Source organism: Rhinolophus sinicus, linkage group LG13 (assembly GCF_036562045.2).
Source record: "Rhinolophus sinicus isolate RSC01 linkage group LG13, ASM3656204v1, whole genome shotgun sequence".
Taxonomy (NCBI): Eukaryota; Metazoa; Chordata; class Mammalia; order Chiroptera; family Rhinolophidae; genus Rhinolophus; species Rhinolophus sinicus.
The window spans coordinates 25,834,579-25,853,923 of NC_133762.1; the positions used below are offsets into that span (position 1 = coordinate 25,834,579).

General features: G+C 45.4%; 1 protein-coding gene across 1 annotated transcript; it reads right to left on the reverse strand.

Annotated features, from left to right (window-relative positions):
* Window positions 1-2,649: 2,649 nt before the first annotated feature.
* Window positions 2,650-17,895, reverse strand: RNF114 (ring finger protein 114). Its single transcript, XM_019726101.2, has 6 exons — window positions 17,716-17,895; window positions 13,895-14,045; window positions 11,780-11,886; window positions 11,309-11,423; window positions 5,680-5,787; window positions 2,650-4,446 (listed from the first exon to the last, which is right to left on the reverse strand). The coding sequence occupies exons 1-6, from the start codon at window positions 17,853-17,855 to the stop codon at window positions 4,381-4,383; spliced, it is 687 nt and encodes a 228-aa protein (XP_019581660.1). The 5' UTR covers window positions 17,856-17,895; the 3' UTR covers window positions 2,650-4,380.
* Window positions 17,896-19,345: the final 1,450 nt, after the last annotated feature.

Here is a 19,345-nt window from a genome sequence, read left to right on the forward strand (position 1 = left end):
GAGCCTCAAATGGGACATTCAGCAGACACTGCGGAAAGCCAGGGGATAAGAGAGGAATAGAGGTAAAAGAGCATCCAGGGGCCAGGATGGACCAGGGCAGGGCAGGTCGCCACCTGGCAGCGGCCATCTTGCCGGCCCACCTGAGTCTTGCTCCCTCTGCCGAGCAAGTCCCAGCTTCTGCACTACAGGTTTAGAAGCCGCCTCCCCGCGGGGACGGGCAGCGGGGCCAGCCAGAGCCTCGGGTAGACACTGCCCCCTTCAGGCTCTCCTTACCACCGCATCGACTCCTAATTCCGGGCTCCTCACGGAAAGGAAGTACCATTGTTCAAGGTCCCCGTTTTCGTTCCCTTTCGGTTCTAGGAGTATTTATTGAGTGTACTCGGGGCCAAGTGTGGAAGGCAGTGGTGCACAGATAGACACATAGCCTTTGTCCTCAGAAGGTAAACTTCTTAGTGGGGGAGACGGCCATTAAAACAACTGCACAAATAATTTCATCAGGTGTGTTGTCTGGCACCTACAGATATTCAGAACACTTAAGCTGCTAATTGACATGGAGTAGTTTCCAGACCTAACCAATAAAAATATAGGATGACCAGTTAAATGTGACTTTCAAACAAACAACAAATGATTTTTTAGTATGCATATTCCTGGCCTTCACTTCCTGACTTGGGCAAATTATACTCCCACACAATTTTTGGTCCATATTTATATTAAAAAGTCAGTCACAGTCTGAATTCACATGTAGCTGGGAGAATGTATTTTATCTGGCAACCTGAATATTGAGCATAGGGTTACAAAGGTAAACAAGCATCCTAACCTCGGGGAACTTAGAGTCTAGCAGGGGTATTTATACACGAGTTTAATACATGTCCTGATTAATACAAGAAGTAGATGGAATCTTCTACAGGAACATCATACATGAAATGCTGAATTAGACATCCAAACTGCAGTTGGGGGGCAAAAATGGGGGGGAGCCACCAAACATTTCAGAGGAAAGGTGGGGAGGTGACCCACTCCAGGTGCAGGAAAGCCTGGGTGGTTCCAGTGGAAGTGTCAGGAGTTAAGGTTGGAGAGGTAGATGGGGGACAGGGCACACACGGCCTGGAGGGCCACGCGAGGGGTTAGGACTTCATCTGAAGGCAACTAGAGTCTCTGAAGTGTTTTAAAAGATCCAATCCTTCTGGCTGCTTGGTGGAGGATGGATTGGAAGTCAGCTAGAGAGCACTGGAGAAAGACCAAAAGGAAAAGTTGTGGCAGTAATTCAGGTGAGATTATGGTGGTTTTGAGATGCTGTGGCACTGGGATGGTGAAAAAACACAAATGTGTTATATGGGAACTAAGATCAATACAATTTGGTAACACGAGGTGTTGAGGTGGACAAAGGAGTTCAAGACGATGCTCAGGTTAATTCTTGAGCAAATGGAAGGGTGGTGATACTACCTGTGGGGAAAAAGCCTCAGCTAGCATGAGGGGTGGGTAGTGAGAGGGCAGAGGATGAGTTCAGCATGAGTCACCAGAATCTAACATGCCTTGACGTCATGCAGTAGACAGGTGTGTGAGGAAGCTGGCTCTCTGGGCCTGGAGCTCCACAAAGGTGTCTGGTCTGTAACTGTGAGCGTGGACCCATCAGCACACGGGTGGTAATGAAAGCAGGTCACTGGGTGTGTGGTTGTCTGCCAGAGACACAGAGTAGAATTCCAACAGCTAAGGGAAGGGAACCAGGAGGCGGCTGCCAAGGATAGAAAAGGAATATGGTGGAGAAACAGGAAGAAAAACCAGGATGGTGTTCCAACAGGAAAGCCAACAGAAACAGCTGTTTCTAAAAGGGGGGAAGGGTCAAGGGCACTAAATACCTTGAAGACGGAGCTGGAAGACTCATGTGCTGCTGGGTTTAGTGACAGCTAACCCAGCTGTTTCTACATTTGTTCTAAATATGTAATTAAAAATCAGGAAACATTTGAGTATTTCATCTGTAATAGTAAAAGCTCTTACATTCAATTTGGCCAAAAAACTTATTTCCTTCTTGGAAAGATGATTCCCTTATATTCTGGCATATGTTTACTAAGCACCTATTATGTGCCAGCACTGTGCTAGGCACTGGGGATTCACACATTAATCCAATATATAATCACAAACTGACAAGGGATTAATAAATGGTAGCTATTTAATAAATAGTACATACCTACTTCATAAAGAAACTAGAAGCCAGAAAATTATTGCCATTTTATTGTAGGGAAACAGGTTCAGAAAGGGAAAGTGTTTGCCAGGTGTCAGACAACCAGCAGCAGAGTGCCGAACTTAAAACACACCCAGGACCTCAGCTCGGAACTTGCAGACCTCCCTACTCTGATGTCTTGGGGCTACTGCTCAGTCATCTGAACGGAGCTGAAGACGTGTCTTCATGAAGCATGGTCACCTCTCACCTGACCGGCTCCCCCAACTGGGAGAAGTGGGGCTTGTGTTCACTTTCCAAAGAGGACCGGCCCCGGGAGGCTCAGCTAGTGAAGTGTCAGAGCTGAGATCAGAGCCAGGTACAACTCACCTGTGACAGACAAGAACTGAGAAAAGCCACGCGTGCGCTTCTAGAGGCTCCCTAGGCCCAGACTTCAGCAAATGGGGTTAATGGAAACAGGCACTGCAGCTTACCAGTTGGATAAATTATGAAATTTATTCATATTTTGCCTTTTAAAAGCCAGAACATAACAAATTTCACTTTCTGGAAAGTCATCTTATTAGAAATACATGAAGTGCACTTAATATGAGGAAATTGGTTTCTCGGTATACCACCAGTGAGACGGGCACGCTCTCGTCAGTTCCCGCAAATGAAGTTTCTGTTCGATTTCCCTTTAAACTTAGGCCGAGATGATCTCAATTCAGGGAGGTCTGAGTGAACTTTTTTCCAAAAATTACAGTGAAGAAGCTGACCTTAACATCGGGGCCCTCCCAAGCAACAGCACGTTCAAAAAAATTATTTTGCCCCAAAGAGCCCTGTCTTTGCTGGTTACTAGGGCTCTGCAGTTCTCCCTGGCTGGTCGGGAGAGGCCCACAGCAGCAGTGCACAGACCCAAAGCCCTGTCAATTGCAACTTCGGTCACCGGCCAGAAAATATTTCCATATTCAGACGAGAGAAGTTTGACACGAAAGAGCAAACCTAAATCCAGGTGCCCATTGGTCGGTCACAGGTTCTGCTCCTACATATCAGACTGCCAGCTCTTAGCCTTGTGTTAATATTAATATCGTGAAACATGTTGAACCTCAAGCTTCTTGAGCTGCTATCAAAGCAAGTTTCCAGTAGTTCCCATTAACAACTGCTCATAGATGTGTCGTGCCTTTTGAACAGTGTCTTGTCAGAAGAGGCAGCAGGCTGAGATACTAGGTTGCCTATCACCTCTCTCTCTGATAGAAAAGCAATGCTCAGTTTGATCTAAGTAACAAAATAAAGGATAAACAAACTGGTATCCACTGGGGCCCCCAAACCGCTTCCTTCTTGAGGATTCCTTTTCGTGCCTCAAGGACAAGAATGTAAGCAGGCTCCCACATAGAGGGGTAAACTTGACCCAGTCATCTGAAAATACCTCACTAGTTTGAAAATCAGAAGCAAAAACTATGGCCGTCCCGTCTTTCTTAGCTGGCCCTCTTCCCGACTTATGGAGAAATGCAGTTTAACTTTTCTAATCTAGAAACACTATTTCCACTAAAAAATATGGTTACACCTTATCTTCAAAAGGCACCGTGCAGGCAGTTAAGACCGCATCAGTTTTCTAAGGGTGTGCAGGAGGGACAGGAAAATATCGCTCATCCAATCTTCCGGCATCAGACCACACTAAACCCAGGAGAGCCAGCCCAACAGGGCTTTGGGAAGGTTGCCGGGGAGGTAACCAGTTTCTGGCCACTGCCAAGGACCAGCTGACAGAACTCCCACAGCACAGGCGGAGCCCAGCCACTGATCGGAGGCACTTCTGCCGGAGCGCACACACCTCAGGGACAAGGACAGGAGACGCTGGTCTCATTTGTGCTATTCATGACCCAAAAGGTCCTGGCTGGCTCAGAGGACCTGAGAGACGAACACTGGGATGGAGGAACAGGTGTGACACAGGACAGGTGGAGAAGCTGGGTTCTCGTCCAGAAGAGGAAGCAGATGCTTCAGAAAGTGGCTGAGAAACAATAAAGGACAAAACAGGTGACAAACAGAGTGGACAGCAGGGGAAGAGCCCAAAGGAAAGGAGGGCTCTGGGGACTTGTTTCCCTATCCGAAGTGACCCTGTCCGGATCCCACGGCTCACTTCCAGGTCTGTTGTATATTAAGGTGTATGAGTCACAAGTTTCACACGGAACCTGTGGAGGAAGCGCTGGAACGTGAGGCGGACAGGGCGGCCCTGCTCACTGGTCAAGGATGGAGCGCTGCAGCACTTGGTTTATCATGTCCTCTTCATCGACGTCGTAGTCCTGCGGGCGACACAGACACGGCCTCAGCACCTGCGCACAGCTGCAAAGCCTCGCTGTCGGGAGGAGCAGCGGGAGAGCCTGCCACGGCTCGAGATCTGGACAGGGCTGCAGGGGCCAGAGCCCAGCTCCACGGTTGGCAACGCCAGCTGTGCAGCTCTGGGCAAAGTGCTCAATCTCTCTGTGCCTCGGCTGCCTCGTCCTGATAATGACAACGATGGCTCCCTGACACGGGGACTGTGAGGACGAGAGCACCCAGCAGCCCTGGCACAGACCACGTGCTCAAACGTCAAACCAGCCTTTCTATTTCTAATTCAATGAGGCCAAGTTTTCTACTTGGGCATTAGATTCATCTTTACAGCATTAATAAAAAGGACATTTATTTTCAAGTCTGAGATTCAGACGCTATTAGACCACGAATAAATACTCTTCATGACGACTTAGGAAAGAGTCAGGTCCTGAATTCAGCCATTAAGACTGAATGCTACTCTAAAATTCTAACTTGACACTTACATGTAAATGAAAGGTTTATTCCAAGCACATGGCCAAATGTATCTGTCACTGTGATGCTGAGGTAACAGTGTGCCCTGCAGAAGCACTCAGCTCTCGGGGAAGGGCACAACCTAGTGACCACGCGTGGCCAGGGGCTGTGTTCTGCTTGACCTGACGTACTTTATAAGATAAATAAGTAACACTGCATATGGAACTCTGCATGTCCATCTCCTTGGGCTTGGGGCAGACGAGGGGGCAATGCTGTGCCTGTGTTTCCACAGCCATCAGCAGGAGCCACACTGTCCAGCTTGCACATCCCTGAGAGGGCCATTTCCGTTACCTGCCAGGTCCCCGCGGGTATCTGAGCTTAAGAATCCCAAACCAGGTTCTGTAATAGGTGGAAACTACACGTACAAAAAGAAAGTGGGCAACATTTTTTAAGGAGATTACTGGCCAGTCACCTAGATGGTGACACTGACAGCTTGCTTCTGTGGGCAACAAACAAAAAACAGGAGCAAGCTGTCAGTGTCACCGTCTAGGTGACTGGCCAGTAATCTCCTTAAATGCCACACAAGGCAGGCTCTGGCCACCTGGCTCACGAGTATGGACCGCACAGTTGCCGTTCCAGGGAACCCATCATGGCAGTGACAAAACAACATAAGGCCCATGGTTCCCTGGGTAAGAGAAGCAAGTAGCAGTGTTGTTCCCCCAGGGGCAGGATCAGAACACGGGCTTCAGACTCACCACAAAAGTGTCGTAAGAAAACTGGTGCCGGCGCTGGATGTGCTCGATGAAGTTGGCGCTGCGGTAGTTGGGGTCTCCCCAGGGCATCGAGGCACATATCGGACAGACCTTTCAACAGAGAAGCATGGTCTTAGGCACCTGATGTCTGAGCTGATGCCAGTCCTGTGGGGCCTGTGTCTGGCCTCCCTGCTTCTAGGATAGCTTTCCCGACACCCCATGCAAGGCCCGGCCACTCCTTCATGTGCCCATTCACATCCCAGAAAATACTCAAGTCAAATGACATGTGGCAATGGGTAAGGGCTTCAGCCGTGATACCACCCGTTTATTGCCTCCTACTATGGCTAGAACAATGTATAAGCCCAGTGGGGGCCTAGACTATGGCCATCCAACCAGCACATGAAATGATCCAAGGCACAAAGAAAACCAAGGAAATGACAGACGAGCAATGTGCCCAAGCCTTATGTGCTATGTTTACAAAGTAAATGCTCAGAAGAGGGGGTTCAGGTTGAAACACCCTCATACAGAGGCTGATTTGGGCTTTGAAGATTAGAAAGTATTTGGAAAGACAAAGAGAACATGGAAGGGATTTCCAGAAGAGGGGCAGTAGTAGCGAGGACAAAGGGCCAAGAGGCAGCATAACAGGCACAGAGCCAGACAATCAGTGTGGTCAGAATGGAAAATTCAGAGAAGGGCAGAGACACGCTGGGGTGGGGGGAGACACAGGCCTAAGTGGCCTGGCCTGGAGATGGAATGCTACCAGGCACAAGGAAGAAACGGTGACAAAGGGGGTTGGCAAGAGGTGAAATCTGAAATGGTGGAAGATTCCTTGAGTGGAAGAGCTAGGCAGGCAGCTGGAGCTGGAGCACGGTTAGGACTAGAGACAGAGGAGGAAGTGGCTTCCAAAGGGAAGTGCTGAAGTACTGACACTTAAGGAGCTCTGTAGAGGGAGACAGAACAGAGGGCTGCAGAAAGAGAGGCTTCAACTGAGAAGAAATGATCAGAGGGATGTGAGGAAGCCAAAGGAGGGGAAAAAGAGAGACATTAGGTTGCAGTATCAGAAACCACAGAGTAATATCGATCAAAATTATGAGTGTACTTAACCTTCAATAAAATCAACCCATACCTAAGACTTTATTTTACAGACATACATGAACAATGGCAAAGATATGTTAAAATTTATGGCAGCCTTTTAAAATTTATTATGAGGAAGTTCAAACCTACAAGTAGATAATAGTTTGATGAACCATCTCTTATCCCCAATACCTAGATTTAAGTTTGGCACATAGTTAATTCAACAAAAAGGAAGCATTTTCAAATAAGACACAACATTTTACCCTTAATTTTCAGTACAGTCCTCAAAATAGGTATTTCCCTATATAAATACAATACCATTCTCCCACTTATCAATCAATAATGCTTTAGTAGCATTTAATATTCCATTCTTAATCAGAATTTCCTGATTGTCTGGGACTAACCTTGACATTCACCTATAAGGGACCAGTTAAATGTACAGACAAGTAATAGAAAACTGTGAAGCTCATTATAAAAGGAACAGATCTACACGTACTGACAGGGAACAGATGCCATAAACATTGGTTACAGCCTATACAACGTGCTGTCATTTGTATAAAAAGAGGGACAAAAGAAGGGTATGTACATGAATCTCATAAGGACATTCAAAAGCCAGAAACGCCTTTGCGTCACTGGGTTTTGCTTTGCCACATACGCAGACTACGCTGAGGCCAAAGAGCACTCTAAGGAGGCATTTTCTGACGTGGTGAAGGTCTAGGGCCAGAACAAGGGTGCCAATACTGGTTCTGTCACTAAGCAGCTCTACGACATGGGCAATCCACCTAACTTGGGTGGCGCACTGGTTTCTTTACTTATTCACTTCTAAAAATGAGTGCTGGGGAGACAGTGGCCGGAAATGAAGTAAAGTATCTCTGTCATTTTACTTAGCATCTGTTTTAATTTTCATAATTACCAAAACTAGCTGTGCTTCTTTGGTTGATTTTAGAATGGAAAATGGGTAGTGGGGCAAGTGGGTGGTGTGTGTGTGTGTGTACACTTGCTCTTTCAATTAGTACTTAGTTATTAAGAACCGTAACTAAAATGTCTTGAAGAAGCTGAAAACCTGGCTTTGGGGAGTTTTATCTTGCGTAGTGCAGCCAAAGAATAGGCACTAAGCAGCTATTTAGGAATTACAGGCAAGGAAAACAGCAGGTGCAATGACTATTCCAGATTGGCATCTGCCTATAAAACTTCTGCAGTTCTCTATGGAATAAAAACATTAGAAACATGACTATTAGTGTCAAATGATGAAGCCGTTTATTTGAGAATAATCTCCTGAAAGGCAGGCAGGCCACCATGGTGTGGTGTTTTACTTTCATATTGGGTTTACTTCTCTTATACTAAAATGGCAAGTGGCAATACAATGTGTCTATCACACGCAAACATAGAATTACAAGAATATAAAGAAGTACTGGGAGCAACTGATGGTGTAGAAGGGAACCAGGGGCTAAGGAAAGGGGCCGGAGAGACACGTTTGACAGATCACTTTTTATACAATGAATTGACTACATACAAAGAAATGAATTTTTAAAATTGCAAAGAGTTGACAGAAAACAAGGACTCAAAGCCAGCTGGGACCACAGAGAATGTGATGCTTGCAGGGGTGGAAGCCAGACTCTAGAGGAAGTAAAAGAGAGGTGTGAAAGAGACAGCAGCAGCTGAAAACCCACAGGCTGGAGAAAGAGAAACTGAATGCAATCTAGAGAAAGCTCTGCATCAAATATCCCTCCCGCCATTTAGACAGGAAGACTTGGGTATGTCTGAAAGAAAATAAGTGTAAGGAGCAGATAGAAAAGCTCAAGGGGACAGAAGAACATGACAGGGAAGCCTCAGGAGCAGGGAGTCTTTCTCTGTGCCAGCCCCTCGTCTCGGTCCTTTGCCTGGATCTGAGGACACAGGTAGAGAAGAGTCAGACTTGGAAAGGAGCTTTTTCCTCAACACAAGAGGGAATGATAATTACAAGGGACAAGGGTTGGAAACTCAAGTGCTCCCAGAAACTAGGCTTGTAGGCAAAGCAGGATGGGTAGAAGCCCAGCTTACCTAGAAGGAGCAGCAACTGCTCAAAGCCAGCCCACTCTTGCCAGACTTCTAATTTCTCAAATACAGAGTATCAAGATCGAGAAACCTGATTTTAAAGATTAGGAAAAACAAAATGTGTACGGGCCACACACATCCCACAGGCTGCCAGTCTGTGAGCTGAGAGAGAGATTAGAGAGCTCCTGAGATAGAAGAAGAAAGAGAGAAGGAAGGAACGCAGACTTGGTATTTTGAACTTGGTTAAAGCAGGATTCAGTGTTATCCGTGGAAAGGATGGGGACAGTTCATGCCAGGAACTTAATACGGAGTGCCCAGAAGAGCCACTAGAGAGGGTGTGTGCCTCGCGACAACCAGGCCTGCCTGAAAATGGGGTGCACAATGGGCCAAGCCAGCCTAGTTCCCTAGCTTGGGGAGCTGGGATAAGCAGATGGAGGGGGTTCATCTGTGGAATCTGTTGCAGCACAGCGCTAAGAGCCTAGGGAGCCCGGTGTCAACAGTGGATGTACTGACCAGAATTTGGACATGGCCAGGAGTTCAATAAAGTCAAGAGGAGATTTAACATATTCTTGAAAAGGCCAGCTGGATCTTAAGATTTACGATCGAGAAAAAGAAGGCTGTGGGGCCGAATCCTATCAATCAGCAAAAGCTCACATATTCCAGTTCGTGCACCACCTTTGACAGCAATGGAGCTGAAGACTGCCCATAAAACCAGGTACATAGTTCAACAGAAGCAGTCTGAGATAGAAGGGAAAACTGAAAAAGAACAATCGAGGAAGCTGTATTAAGACCTAGTCTGTCAATCACATTAAGAGGGAAGGGTAACACTGCTGAGATGGACCAAATTTAAACTTTTTTCAAAAAAAGAAACTACATGTCAGTCTGTGATATTTTTATATTTTTGTATTTTTAAAGACTTTTATTAAAATATAGCTAACATACAATATTATACTAGTTTCAGGGGTACACAATATACCTAAAGAAGTGATCACCATGAGAAGTCCAGTAACCATCTGACACCGTACCAAGCTATCACCATATTACTGACTATGTTATTCTCTGTGCTGTACATTATATCCCCATGACTCACTTGTTTTATACCTGGAGATTTGAACCTCTTATTCTCCTTCACCTTTCCTCCCTTTTTAAAATTTTCAATTACAGCTGACATTCAATATTATTTTATATTAATTTCAGGTGTACAGCATAGTGGTTAGACATTTGTATAAGAAGTGATCCCCCTGACTAGTCTAGTACTCACCTGGCACTATACACTGTTATTACCATATTATTAACTATATTCCCTATGCTTTACTATACATCCCCATGACCATTTTGTAACTACCAATGTGTACTACTTAATCCCTTCACCTTTTCCACCCTGCCCCCAACCCCCTCCCATCTATCACCCTGATAAACCTAGTACCCATCTAATGCCACAGCTATTACAGTATTACTGACTATATTCCTTATGCTACAGTCTACATCCCCATAACTACTTTGTAACAATCAATTTGTCCTTCTTAATCCTTTCCCCTTTTTCACCCAACCCTCAACCCCCTTCCACGTGGCAACCATCAAAATGTAGTCTGTATCTATGAATTTGTTTGTTTTGTTTGTTTTGTTGTTCAGATTCCACATATAAGCAAAATCACATTGCATCTGTCTTTCTCTGCCTGACAATCCACTCAGCACAATACCCTCCAGGTCCACCCATGCCAGGCGCAGATCGTGAGTACCCATTCCCTTACCTGGGTGAGTCAATCTGTGATATTTAAATGTCTAAGGACTGATAACCACTTTCCTGATAATTTCATCTTCAATTCTCTTTCCCCACAACTATGAAGCTACTCTCAAAAGGAAAATGGCAGCTTATGGAGGAAAAACTCGGTGGACACCAAGGGCTCACAGTTAATGTCACCAACAGTGGGACCAACAGACATCACATCACCTCTCCTGTGGCACCTGGAGGACACATCACTTACGGAGCATCCCTGCATCCAATCATGAAGATGCAGACGAGCCCAAATTGAAGGACATTCTATAAAACAACTTGCCTGTCCTCTTTCAAAATGTCAAGGTCATGAAAGACAAAGAAAGGATGAGACTAAAAAGACATGACAACTAAATCTAGCACACAGATCCAGGATTTGAGGGCAGGGGAAGATTGCTATGAAGAACATTACAATTGTCAAAATTTAAACATGAACTCCCCATTAGGTATTAGTTTGTATCAGTGTTACAGTTCCTAAGTATGACAAATAATTACACAAAAAAATGCGGTTTTGTAAGAAAATATTCTTGTTCGTAGGCAATGTATGCTAAAGTATTTAGGGGCAAAGGGTCACAATACCTATAACTTATTCTCGAATGGTCAACGAAAAATTTGTATATATAAAGTATGATTAAGTAAAATGTTATTCATCTGTGAGTCTAGGTGAAGGGTATATAAGAGTGCACTGTATTACTCCTGTAATTTTGACTTTTTTCCCACAAAAAGTAGGAAAAAGAAAGTTCCTCTTACCACAGATTTGGTGTCCGTGCTATGGGCTAACTTGCAGTGTTCCACAAGTCCTTCTTGATCAAAGTTCTTCTCAGGACAGTAAGGGCAAGGAAAGGTGTAACGGTTTGGGACATTCCTGGAAGATGAAAGGCAGGAAAAAAGAAAAAAAACTTCTGTGGGTCCATTTCCAGAGAACTTCAACTACTGTATCCTCTAAAAAGGAGCAAAGTTCACTGAATGTGTTATGACAGGGACCGAGGTGATCACTTCTGAATCAGGTCAAGTGTTGTGAAAATAATAGCACAGCTGATATTGAAAGACAGTCCTCCACACCCCTCCCCCCATACAAATACTTATATCAGCTTTAGCCAGCATGACAATTATATTTCCACTTTCCAAAACTCTTCCCACTAAATCCTCGAACATGCAAAGTGTCCAGTGTCTTTGTGGTAAAAGATGACCTCCACCTCAGGGAGTGACTGAATCATTTACCTTGGCTGAAGGGATGCATCCTTGGTGGTGGCTTTCACACCTTCCATGATGTAATTCTGGTATTTGGAACAGGTAGCCACGTGGGCCCGGATCTTGGATAGGAAGAACTTGGAAGAATCAGAGGCCACAAGTGAGTCAGGACCTTGTCCAGGACCAACATAGTCCCAAAGCAAGGGCAACACGACAACTAGACCTCTGCCACCCCGGCAAACCATCGTACTAGACTCCTGGCTGTGTTGCTGGGGCTGAACCCCTGCTTTGTTGCAGGGTTTCTGCAACAAGGCTGATGTTTTACCTGACCAAATCAGGACATCTGCTTCCACTCTAAACTAACTGTCCAGAGGTTTGCTTTATTCCCCATATGCTCTCTGCTCACAGATGCCTCTAAACCCAGTGACGTTTTTAAAGTTTTCCACACTAGCATTTAAATTCGTCTCCTTATAGCAAGTCAAGAACCACATTCTATTATGTGCAGCAGAGAAAGGTGATCATTTAAGTAAAAGGGATAAAGTACGAATCACTTGATTGTGATAAATCTTTAAAAAAAAACAAAACACCCCAAATCTGAATACTAGCCCTATAAAATCTAGTCTTTGCAATATAGAAAGAGAAAAGAAAACCCAGAGAAGAGTGCTTCATGACAGGTGCTCTTTAAAAAAAAAAAAAAAAAAAAAAGAGCATGTTAGGAATGAAGAAGAAAAGGGAAGATAAACATTTTTGGAGGTATAATACAATACAATCACTCATCTTTAAAATGGAGAAAATCAAAAGCAAAGAGAGTGAACACACAATGGGATTTACAGATGATGTAATACAGAATTGTACACCTGAAATCTACGTAATTTTACTAGCAATTGTCACCCCAATAAATTAAAAAACAAAACAAAAAAAAAGCAAAGAGAAAAAAAAATCCACATGCATGCATGAAGATGATGAAGGTAACAGGAAATTTTATTTCAGTATCTTGAGTTTCTAAGTTAAAGGAAACTGCAAGAAAAAAAAGAGCTTCACTATTTGAGCTGCGGCTTACCATGATACTTCTGTTTGAACCTCCAGATAAAGAACTTGACTTCAAGCCGCCAACCAGGGAGCTCCCAATGAAAAGGGACGGGAAACAGCCCCATTCAGAACTGTACCCACAGTGTACCACCGTGCTAAGTCACTCCGAGAGGAAGGACACGGCCAGGTATATCCCTTCTGTGGCTATCCACACGGAGGTGTGAGAGCAATGAAACTGATGAGCAAAGCTGTCTAATAAGCTGTTAAGGGAGAACTTTTTTTTAAATGAAAAGAAGTTATAATGTATATTACAGTATGATCCTATTTTGTAAAAACCCTACATGTTTGTCAAAGGGCAGAAAATGTCTCGCAGTTTTCTAAATTAAACCACTTTAGGGAGGTAATCTCTGGAGTGGAGAACGAGCCTACGTTACCTTTTATTTTTGTCCTGTCTGGAGCTAACGAAATTACAATGATTTAAAAATCAGTAAGCCTGTGTACATATCTCTTGGAAAATAAGTCAATAGTATTTTTCTTTTGCAGTTATAACAGATGTTAAGATACATATACTTGATTTGAACTACACAAAAGAGCATGGGTGCATTTTAAGTGTTAGATATTGCTATTATAATCAAATGATTTCATATTGACATTTATATGAGTCCTCCCTGTTAAGTGCTAAAAAGTTGATTACATTTTACATCTGTAATGATATAGGTTTTAAAAATTCCTCTCAAACTCATTGCAGCAGGTAATTTTTTTTAAGTCACTGATTCCATTTTATATTTTTTACAAAATAAAAAAATATTCTGTCATCACATTCTAATTAAAATTGTGCATCATGCTTTGGAAAAATGGGTCTTTTATATGAAAAAACTGGGCTAAATGATTCCTATGGCTTTCAAAGCTCAAATATGTAATATACTACACCAACTCTTGGGAAAAAAACTCAACAAGGTTACCAAAATGAAGCAGCAGCCCAGCCATTGCCACGGGTAACCAGCATGCACACGTGCTATTAGTCACCTAGTCATGCTCTAACTTCCGAAACAACATGGCAACAGCTCTACGTTTTACCCCATCTCAAAGTCTCTCTTTCGTTTTACTTCCACATACATTTTTACGGCAGCCATGGCAAGAAGTCTCTGTGTTCTCAATCTGCCGCTCGAGCTCCACAGCTCGGTCGCCAGGTGCCAGAGGGCTACGACACACCCCACAGACAGGCTTCTTCGGCTTCAGACATTCCTGCAGGCATGCAGAGCAAAAGCTAGAACAAGACATACAGAGAACCGAGTCATGCATCGTGGAGACAAGACAACAGGAATGGATCGTTTTAAAAAGACATCAATGAACAATGGATTCAAAACAATTTGCTCCCTACTCCTGATTCAGATATTGAGTCCTCCTATACCAGAAAGATGGGGTGGTGGTGAGAGGGAACGGACCCTGCAAAGAACACACAGGTCCAACAACAGAAACAAATGCAAACTACCATGATATATGGTGAAAGGTGTTATGGCGCAGTCTTCAAACAGCCCCCAGCACTGAGGGATCCTGGTCGGGTTCCCTGAACCTCGGTTTTTCCTGTGGAGATAGCGGTACTCACACATCTGAGCGTTGAAATCATGAAATACGTATAGTAGACCCTTAGTAGTGTCTAGCCATATGAAATGCACCACAAACAGGAGCTGCTATCATTAGAGGTGATTGCAAAGCACTATGGGAATACAAAGACAAGAGCAACTAGTTGTGACCCAAGGACAGGCTGGGAAGACTTCAGAGGCAGTACCTATGAAAGCGCCTTAAAAGAAAGAGTTCAGCTGACAAAGGAAGAATATTTCAGACCCTTTGACTTAAACATTCATGATGAATCTGAGGAAATAAAAGCCTAACACTTTCCCTCATAAGCAGTAGGGACCCAGATGTTTAAAGCACAGCATCAATCAACAAGAACAAATCCAAGTTTTAGAAAAATAATTCTGAGGTTATCACAGATGAGAGTTGCTGGTTTTTAAATTTTTTAAAAATATTTTTATTAAAATATAGCTAACATGTACATTTTTTTCAGGTGAGGAAAGATGAGAGGAGAATTGCAGTAGAAACCACACAGATGGCTAAAGGCCTGAATGAGGCAATAGAGAATGAATTCAGGAAACGATTCAGAGGTGGAATCAGTAGGACTGGTAACTTATTGAAGACAAGAAGGAAAGTCAAAGATGGCCAAGTTTTTGTCCTGAAGCCTAGGCAGGTGGTGATGCTGAGATACAGTACACAGAGAGAATGGGTAATAAGGCATGAAAATACCCTGGCTACACACTCAACCTGATAGATTTAAGGCAGGATAACAGAATCAGCCAGGAAAAACTCAGGATATAAATAATCAAATGTAATCTGTGCATGTGACAACTTTTTACTGTCTCTGAGAATATTCTTCCCCTTTGTCATTAAGCTAGGTGTGACTGCTGCTAGGCAAAATTCTGTACCAGGCTGGAAGAAGGTGAGGGGTCTACTTATTCACCTGAGGGCACAGGGAACTAAGTCCCTGTCCTCATAATGCATATGTTCCAGAGTGGAGAAAAACACAGTCAGTTTCAGATAGTGATTAAGTATATGAAGGCAATACAACAAAGCAATGAGATCAGCTGGGGTGGTGGATCACAGGAAATTTCTTTAAACAAGTAACCTTTGAACTGAGACGTAAAATTATGAGAGAGCCACACAGAGCTGGCTGCAGAGTTTCACACTGAGATGACACCAAGAGCAGAGGGGGATCTGAAAGGCAGAAAGGAAGACTTCTGGGGCCCTGAGTGATGGCCAACAAAATAGCCTGCTTTCAGTTTCCCTTTCCTATTTATCGGCCTTTATCTAGTTCAGCCTTCTACACGCTCTAACCTTTGTTACAGCGCTATGTGGAAAGTCCCTTCTCCTGCTGTATTCCACCAGACTGGAGGATATAGTCATTCAGGGCTTGGAGTAAAGTTTTATAAAAACCTAACATCCCACCCAGACAAAAAGCAGGTGGCTGGAGCTAAGGGAGACTTGCGCTGCCCTCAGTGAGGCGCATCCATCTGTCGTCAATCAACACTGAACTGATAAACATGTGGAACTAGTATGATGAGTATAGAAAAGTTTGAATCCCAGTACTGCCCCTTGACCTCTGATCCAGGAAAGGTTCACCTGGCTCAGGGAAATCTCAAATTTTGCCGCTGTTCAGCTGGTAAATTGTACTGGGTCAAGTCTCTTTATTCATTCATCACCACCCCCCTCAACACACACAGGTTTGATCCTTACAGTAACCTCCCATTGCTCAATTAATTTTCTCAATAGTCTAAACATTTGTTGGTACTTACCGGGGGTGCCAAAAAAATGTATACACATGACTTGTCTATTTATCTTTTGTTACCAGTATATATTGAGTATTACAATTTTAATACAGCTTTTTCCTTTCTTAAAACATGTGTACATTTTTTTTGGCACCCTCTGTACTTATCATCGAGTCAATGCATCGTGAACTGAGGGCAGCATGACCTTTCTTACTATGTCCCAAGAATCTGGCACATAGTGAGTATACAAATATTTCAGTCTGTGGAATATAAGAAGATGGATGGTCACTGTGCAGGGCCCTGGGGATACGGAGAGGGGCAAAGCAGACATGGTCACTGCCCTCATGAGCCTTCAGTTTTGCTCCGTGCAAGAAACTGGAGGTGACTTACATGAGGACGGTGATAGAGGAGGTAACACACTGGGACTTGAAGTCTGAAAAGGATGTGGGGTAGCGGTGGGGGCGGTGCAGATGGGCAGGAAGAGCTCCAGGCTAACTGAACTGCAAAGGAGAACAGCCAGGGAGAAAGAGCTTCATGTACTTGAAGAAGCAAAAAGCACTCAGTGTGGCTGGGGGGCCCTTGCCAGGTGCCAGCTGTTCGCTGGGCTGGCAAACAGATGCCTGCAGTCCATCTGGGAAGAGTCAGACACCATGGTGAGCCTCAGCACTCTCACCTGCAATATGGCTGCCCACCCGCTTCCCCTGCAGGATTGCTGTAGAAATAAGAATGCCTGGGAGGCCCAGTCGGTGCCTAGTGTGCAGACTGACCAGTAAAGGGATCCTAAGACCAATGCCAAGGTGATGCCCTCGACAAGCATTGAGGGAGGCCATGGAGGAAATGCCAACTCTCAGCGGCAGGAAGCGGGTGGTCACATTTTCTACAGTTCTTTCAACGTAGGTGTGTTGTGTCTGACGGAGCTAAAACACCTCCAAGCACCTTTCCCAGCCCAGGACCCACACTGACATTCTGACACCCAACTCCTTTTGTCCTCACAACGTCCATTAGTAACACGCGGGCCATGGAGGCGTGATTTCAAATACCATGAAACACACTTCGTACCCACGGAAGGAGGAACGCGGACAATCCCCGTCTGCCAACTCTCAGTCCCTGTCACAGTTAAGGGCGGACCGCTCCGATCTATGTCAAGACTTCCCTTTTGTTCCTTTAGTCTAGTTCAGCGTTTCTCCAACTTTCGTGCACGTTAGAATTACTCGGCAGAGTTGGACACACGGCTCCTTATGTATCTACTTCAGGGGAGGTGTACGCACCACTCAAGGGAAATTGGGGCTCTCGAGGACAGCGGACTGGAGAGCCCACCTAACCCCAAGCACGGTGCGACTCCACTATCGCTCGTGGGAAGGTGCTGACAGGCGGCCGGAACACAGTGGGCGCTCATCAGAAGGGCGGGATACTTGGGAGAGAGCAGGACGGGAGACAAGAGCGCCCTGCCAACTTTCACGAGCCTTCAGGAGCCCGGGAGGGCCCCCTGGAGAAGCCCCGTTAGGCCGGTCCTCTAGCTCCCGCCCGAGACGCTCCCTGACCGGGCCTCGCCCCTCGGATCCCTTCCCCTGCCCAGTCAGGCGCCCCCCAACCAGGCCCCCGCTCGCCGCTTACACGTGTCCGCAGAGCACCCGAACCGGCTTCTCGTACACCTCTAAACACACGGGACACGTATAGCGGCCCAGCGGGTCCGCCTCAGCCGCGGGCCCTGCCAGCTGCGCACCACCCTCACGGTCCTGCTGTTGCGCCGCCATCTTGCTGCCGCGGAGCGCCCCGCAACGGCGGCCGAGGAGGAGCCCAACGGGGCGGGGCCGAGGAGGCGCGCTGGTGCACGCGAGGGGTGGGGCGCGGGGCGGAGAGAGGGCGGGGCTTACAGGCAGCACGGGCCGCTAGGGGCATGGATTAAGGAACGTACGCCTGGCTGGGGCGGGGCTAGTGGATGGGTCACGCCTTCTCGGCCCCTCTGACAGGAGGGAGGGAGGAAGAGGCCGACGGAAATCTGGAAAATGTGGAAACCAGATCCAGAGACTGGTAGTATTTGGAACGGGCTTTGTGCTTCAGCCTCTTTTCTAAATTTAAATTATTACTATTACTTAATATTACTTATGCACTATTGCTTAATATTTCTCTTCAAACCGAGTGGCTTCCTTCAAACTTAAGCAAACAAATTTTAAAGGGAGATTTGATATCACTCCTGAGCCACAAATAGAAAATCAGTTTCACTTATTTCTATTAGGGAATTGTAAACATACAATGGAAAGAAAACAATATCATTCATTCATGCTGGATACTGCTGACGCTGAAAAGAGAAATTAGCCATTATTAGACAGGTGTTGAAGACAGGCTATCACCACACTGAGACTTGCTAACGAAAGCAGAAGTAATGGGAAGCCTGTCTCCCTCCGTGAGTCAACATTAAGATTGTGTTCGCCTGTCTCCTGGCAATGGAATCCAGCTCCTGCTCTGTGTAAACAAGGAAGCTGGGGCTTAAGGAGATAGACTAAACCTCAATCTCACAGGAAAGGAGCAGGCCTAGACCTCATATGTTTTGAATCCTAACGTCCTCCACTTTCCACTGCACCCAGTTAGCTCTTGTATGCAGCCCATTTAACAAAAAATACATCTTTTTAGAAGGCAGGCTGTGCTAACAACCCTGCGTGGTTTTCTTAACCAGGAAAATTACCGATCAATTAATCCTCCACCTGAAAGGCCACAAAGGCTTCACAGTAAGGAGTCTACACGGGACAAATAAACCTCGTGTGTTAAACCAGGTTAATTGAATGCAAATTTGTGCCTTCTTTGTCCTATTCCCAATCATCTGGATTGATTTTGCTTGACCTGGTGCCATCGGGAGGATTATTTTCAGCTATCCACGTGGGCATCTTTTCACCAAAAAATAATTTGGCAGGTAGGCAGCAGCCCAAGAGGCCTATGATTACTTACGCTTTACTGTTTCTTTTTCCTGTTCCTATGCCAGGAACCCATTCATCTGATCTCTCTCCTCTCTCCCTTCCAGGGCAGACAGAGGGCAGAGGTAGCTGTCGGTATTTATAAGCCTTTGTGTTGACCCTGTAGCTGCTGCCAGACCCTGGGGAGGTGGGGGTGGGGATGTGGGTGAGGGGTGGTGGTGGGAAGAGAGCCTCAGACCTGGGCTTCAAATCCACGGAGGGCCTCCAGTTTGAGCTCTTGAAAGGAACTTTCCACGAGCTTACACTTTGTCAGAGATAAGAGAACAGGATTGACA

What these genes read in the sequence shown, in the direction of transcription:
- RNF114 (XM_019726101.2), bottom strand. Translation starts at nt 17,855, where the DNA reads ATGGCGGCGCAACAGCAGGACCGTGAGGGTGGTGCGCAGCTGGCAGGG. An exon ending in CGGGTGCTCTGCGGACACGT is followed by an intron (nt 14,046 to 17,715) that starts GTAAGCGGCGAG and finishes GTCTTGTTCTAG; the next exon opens with CTTTTGCTCTGCATGCCTGC. An exon ending in GCACGGACACCAAATCTGTG is followed by an intron (nt 5,788 to 11,308) that starts GTAAGAGGAACT and finishes CTCTGTTGAAAG; the next exon opens with GTCTGTCCGATATGTGCCTC.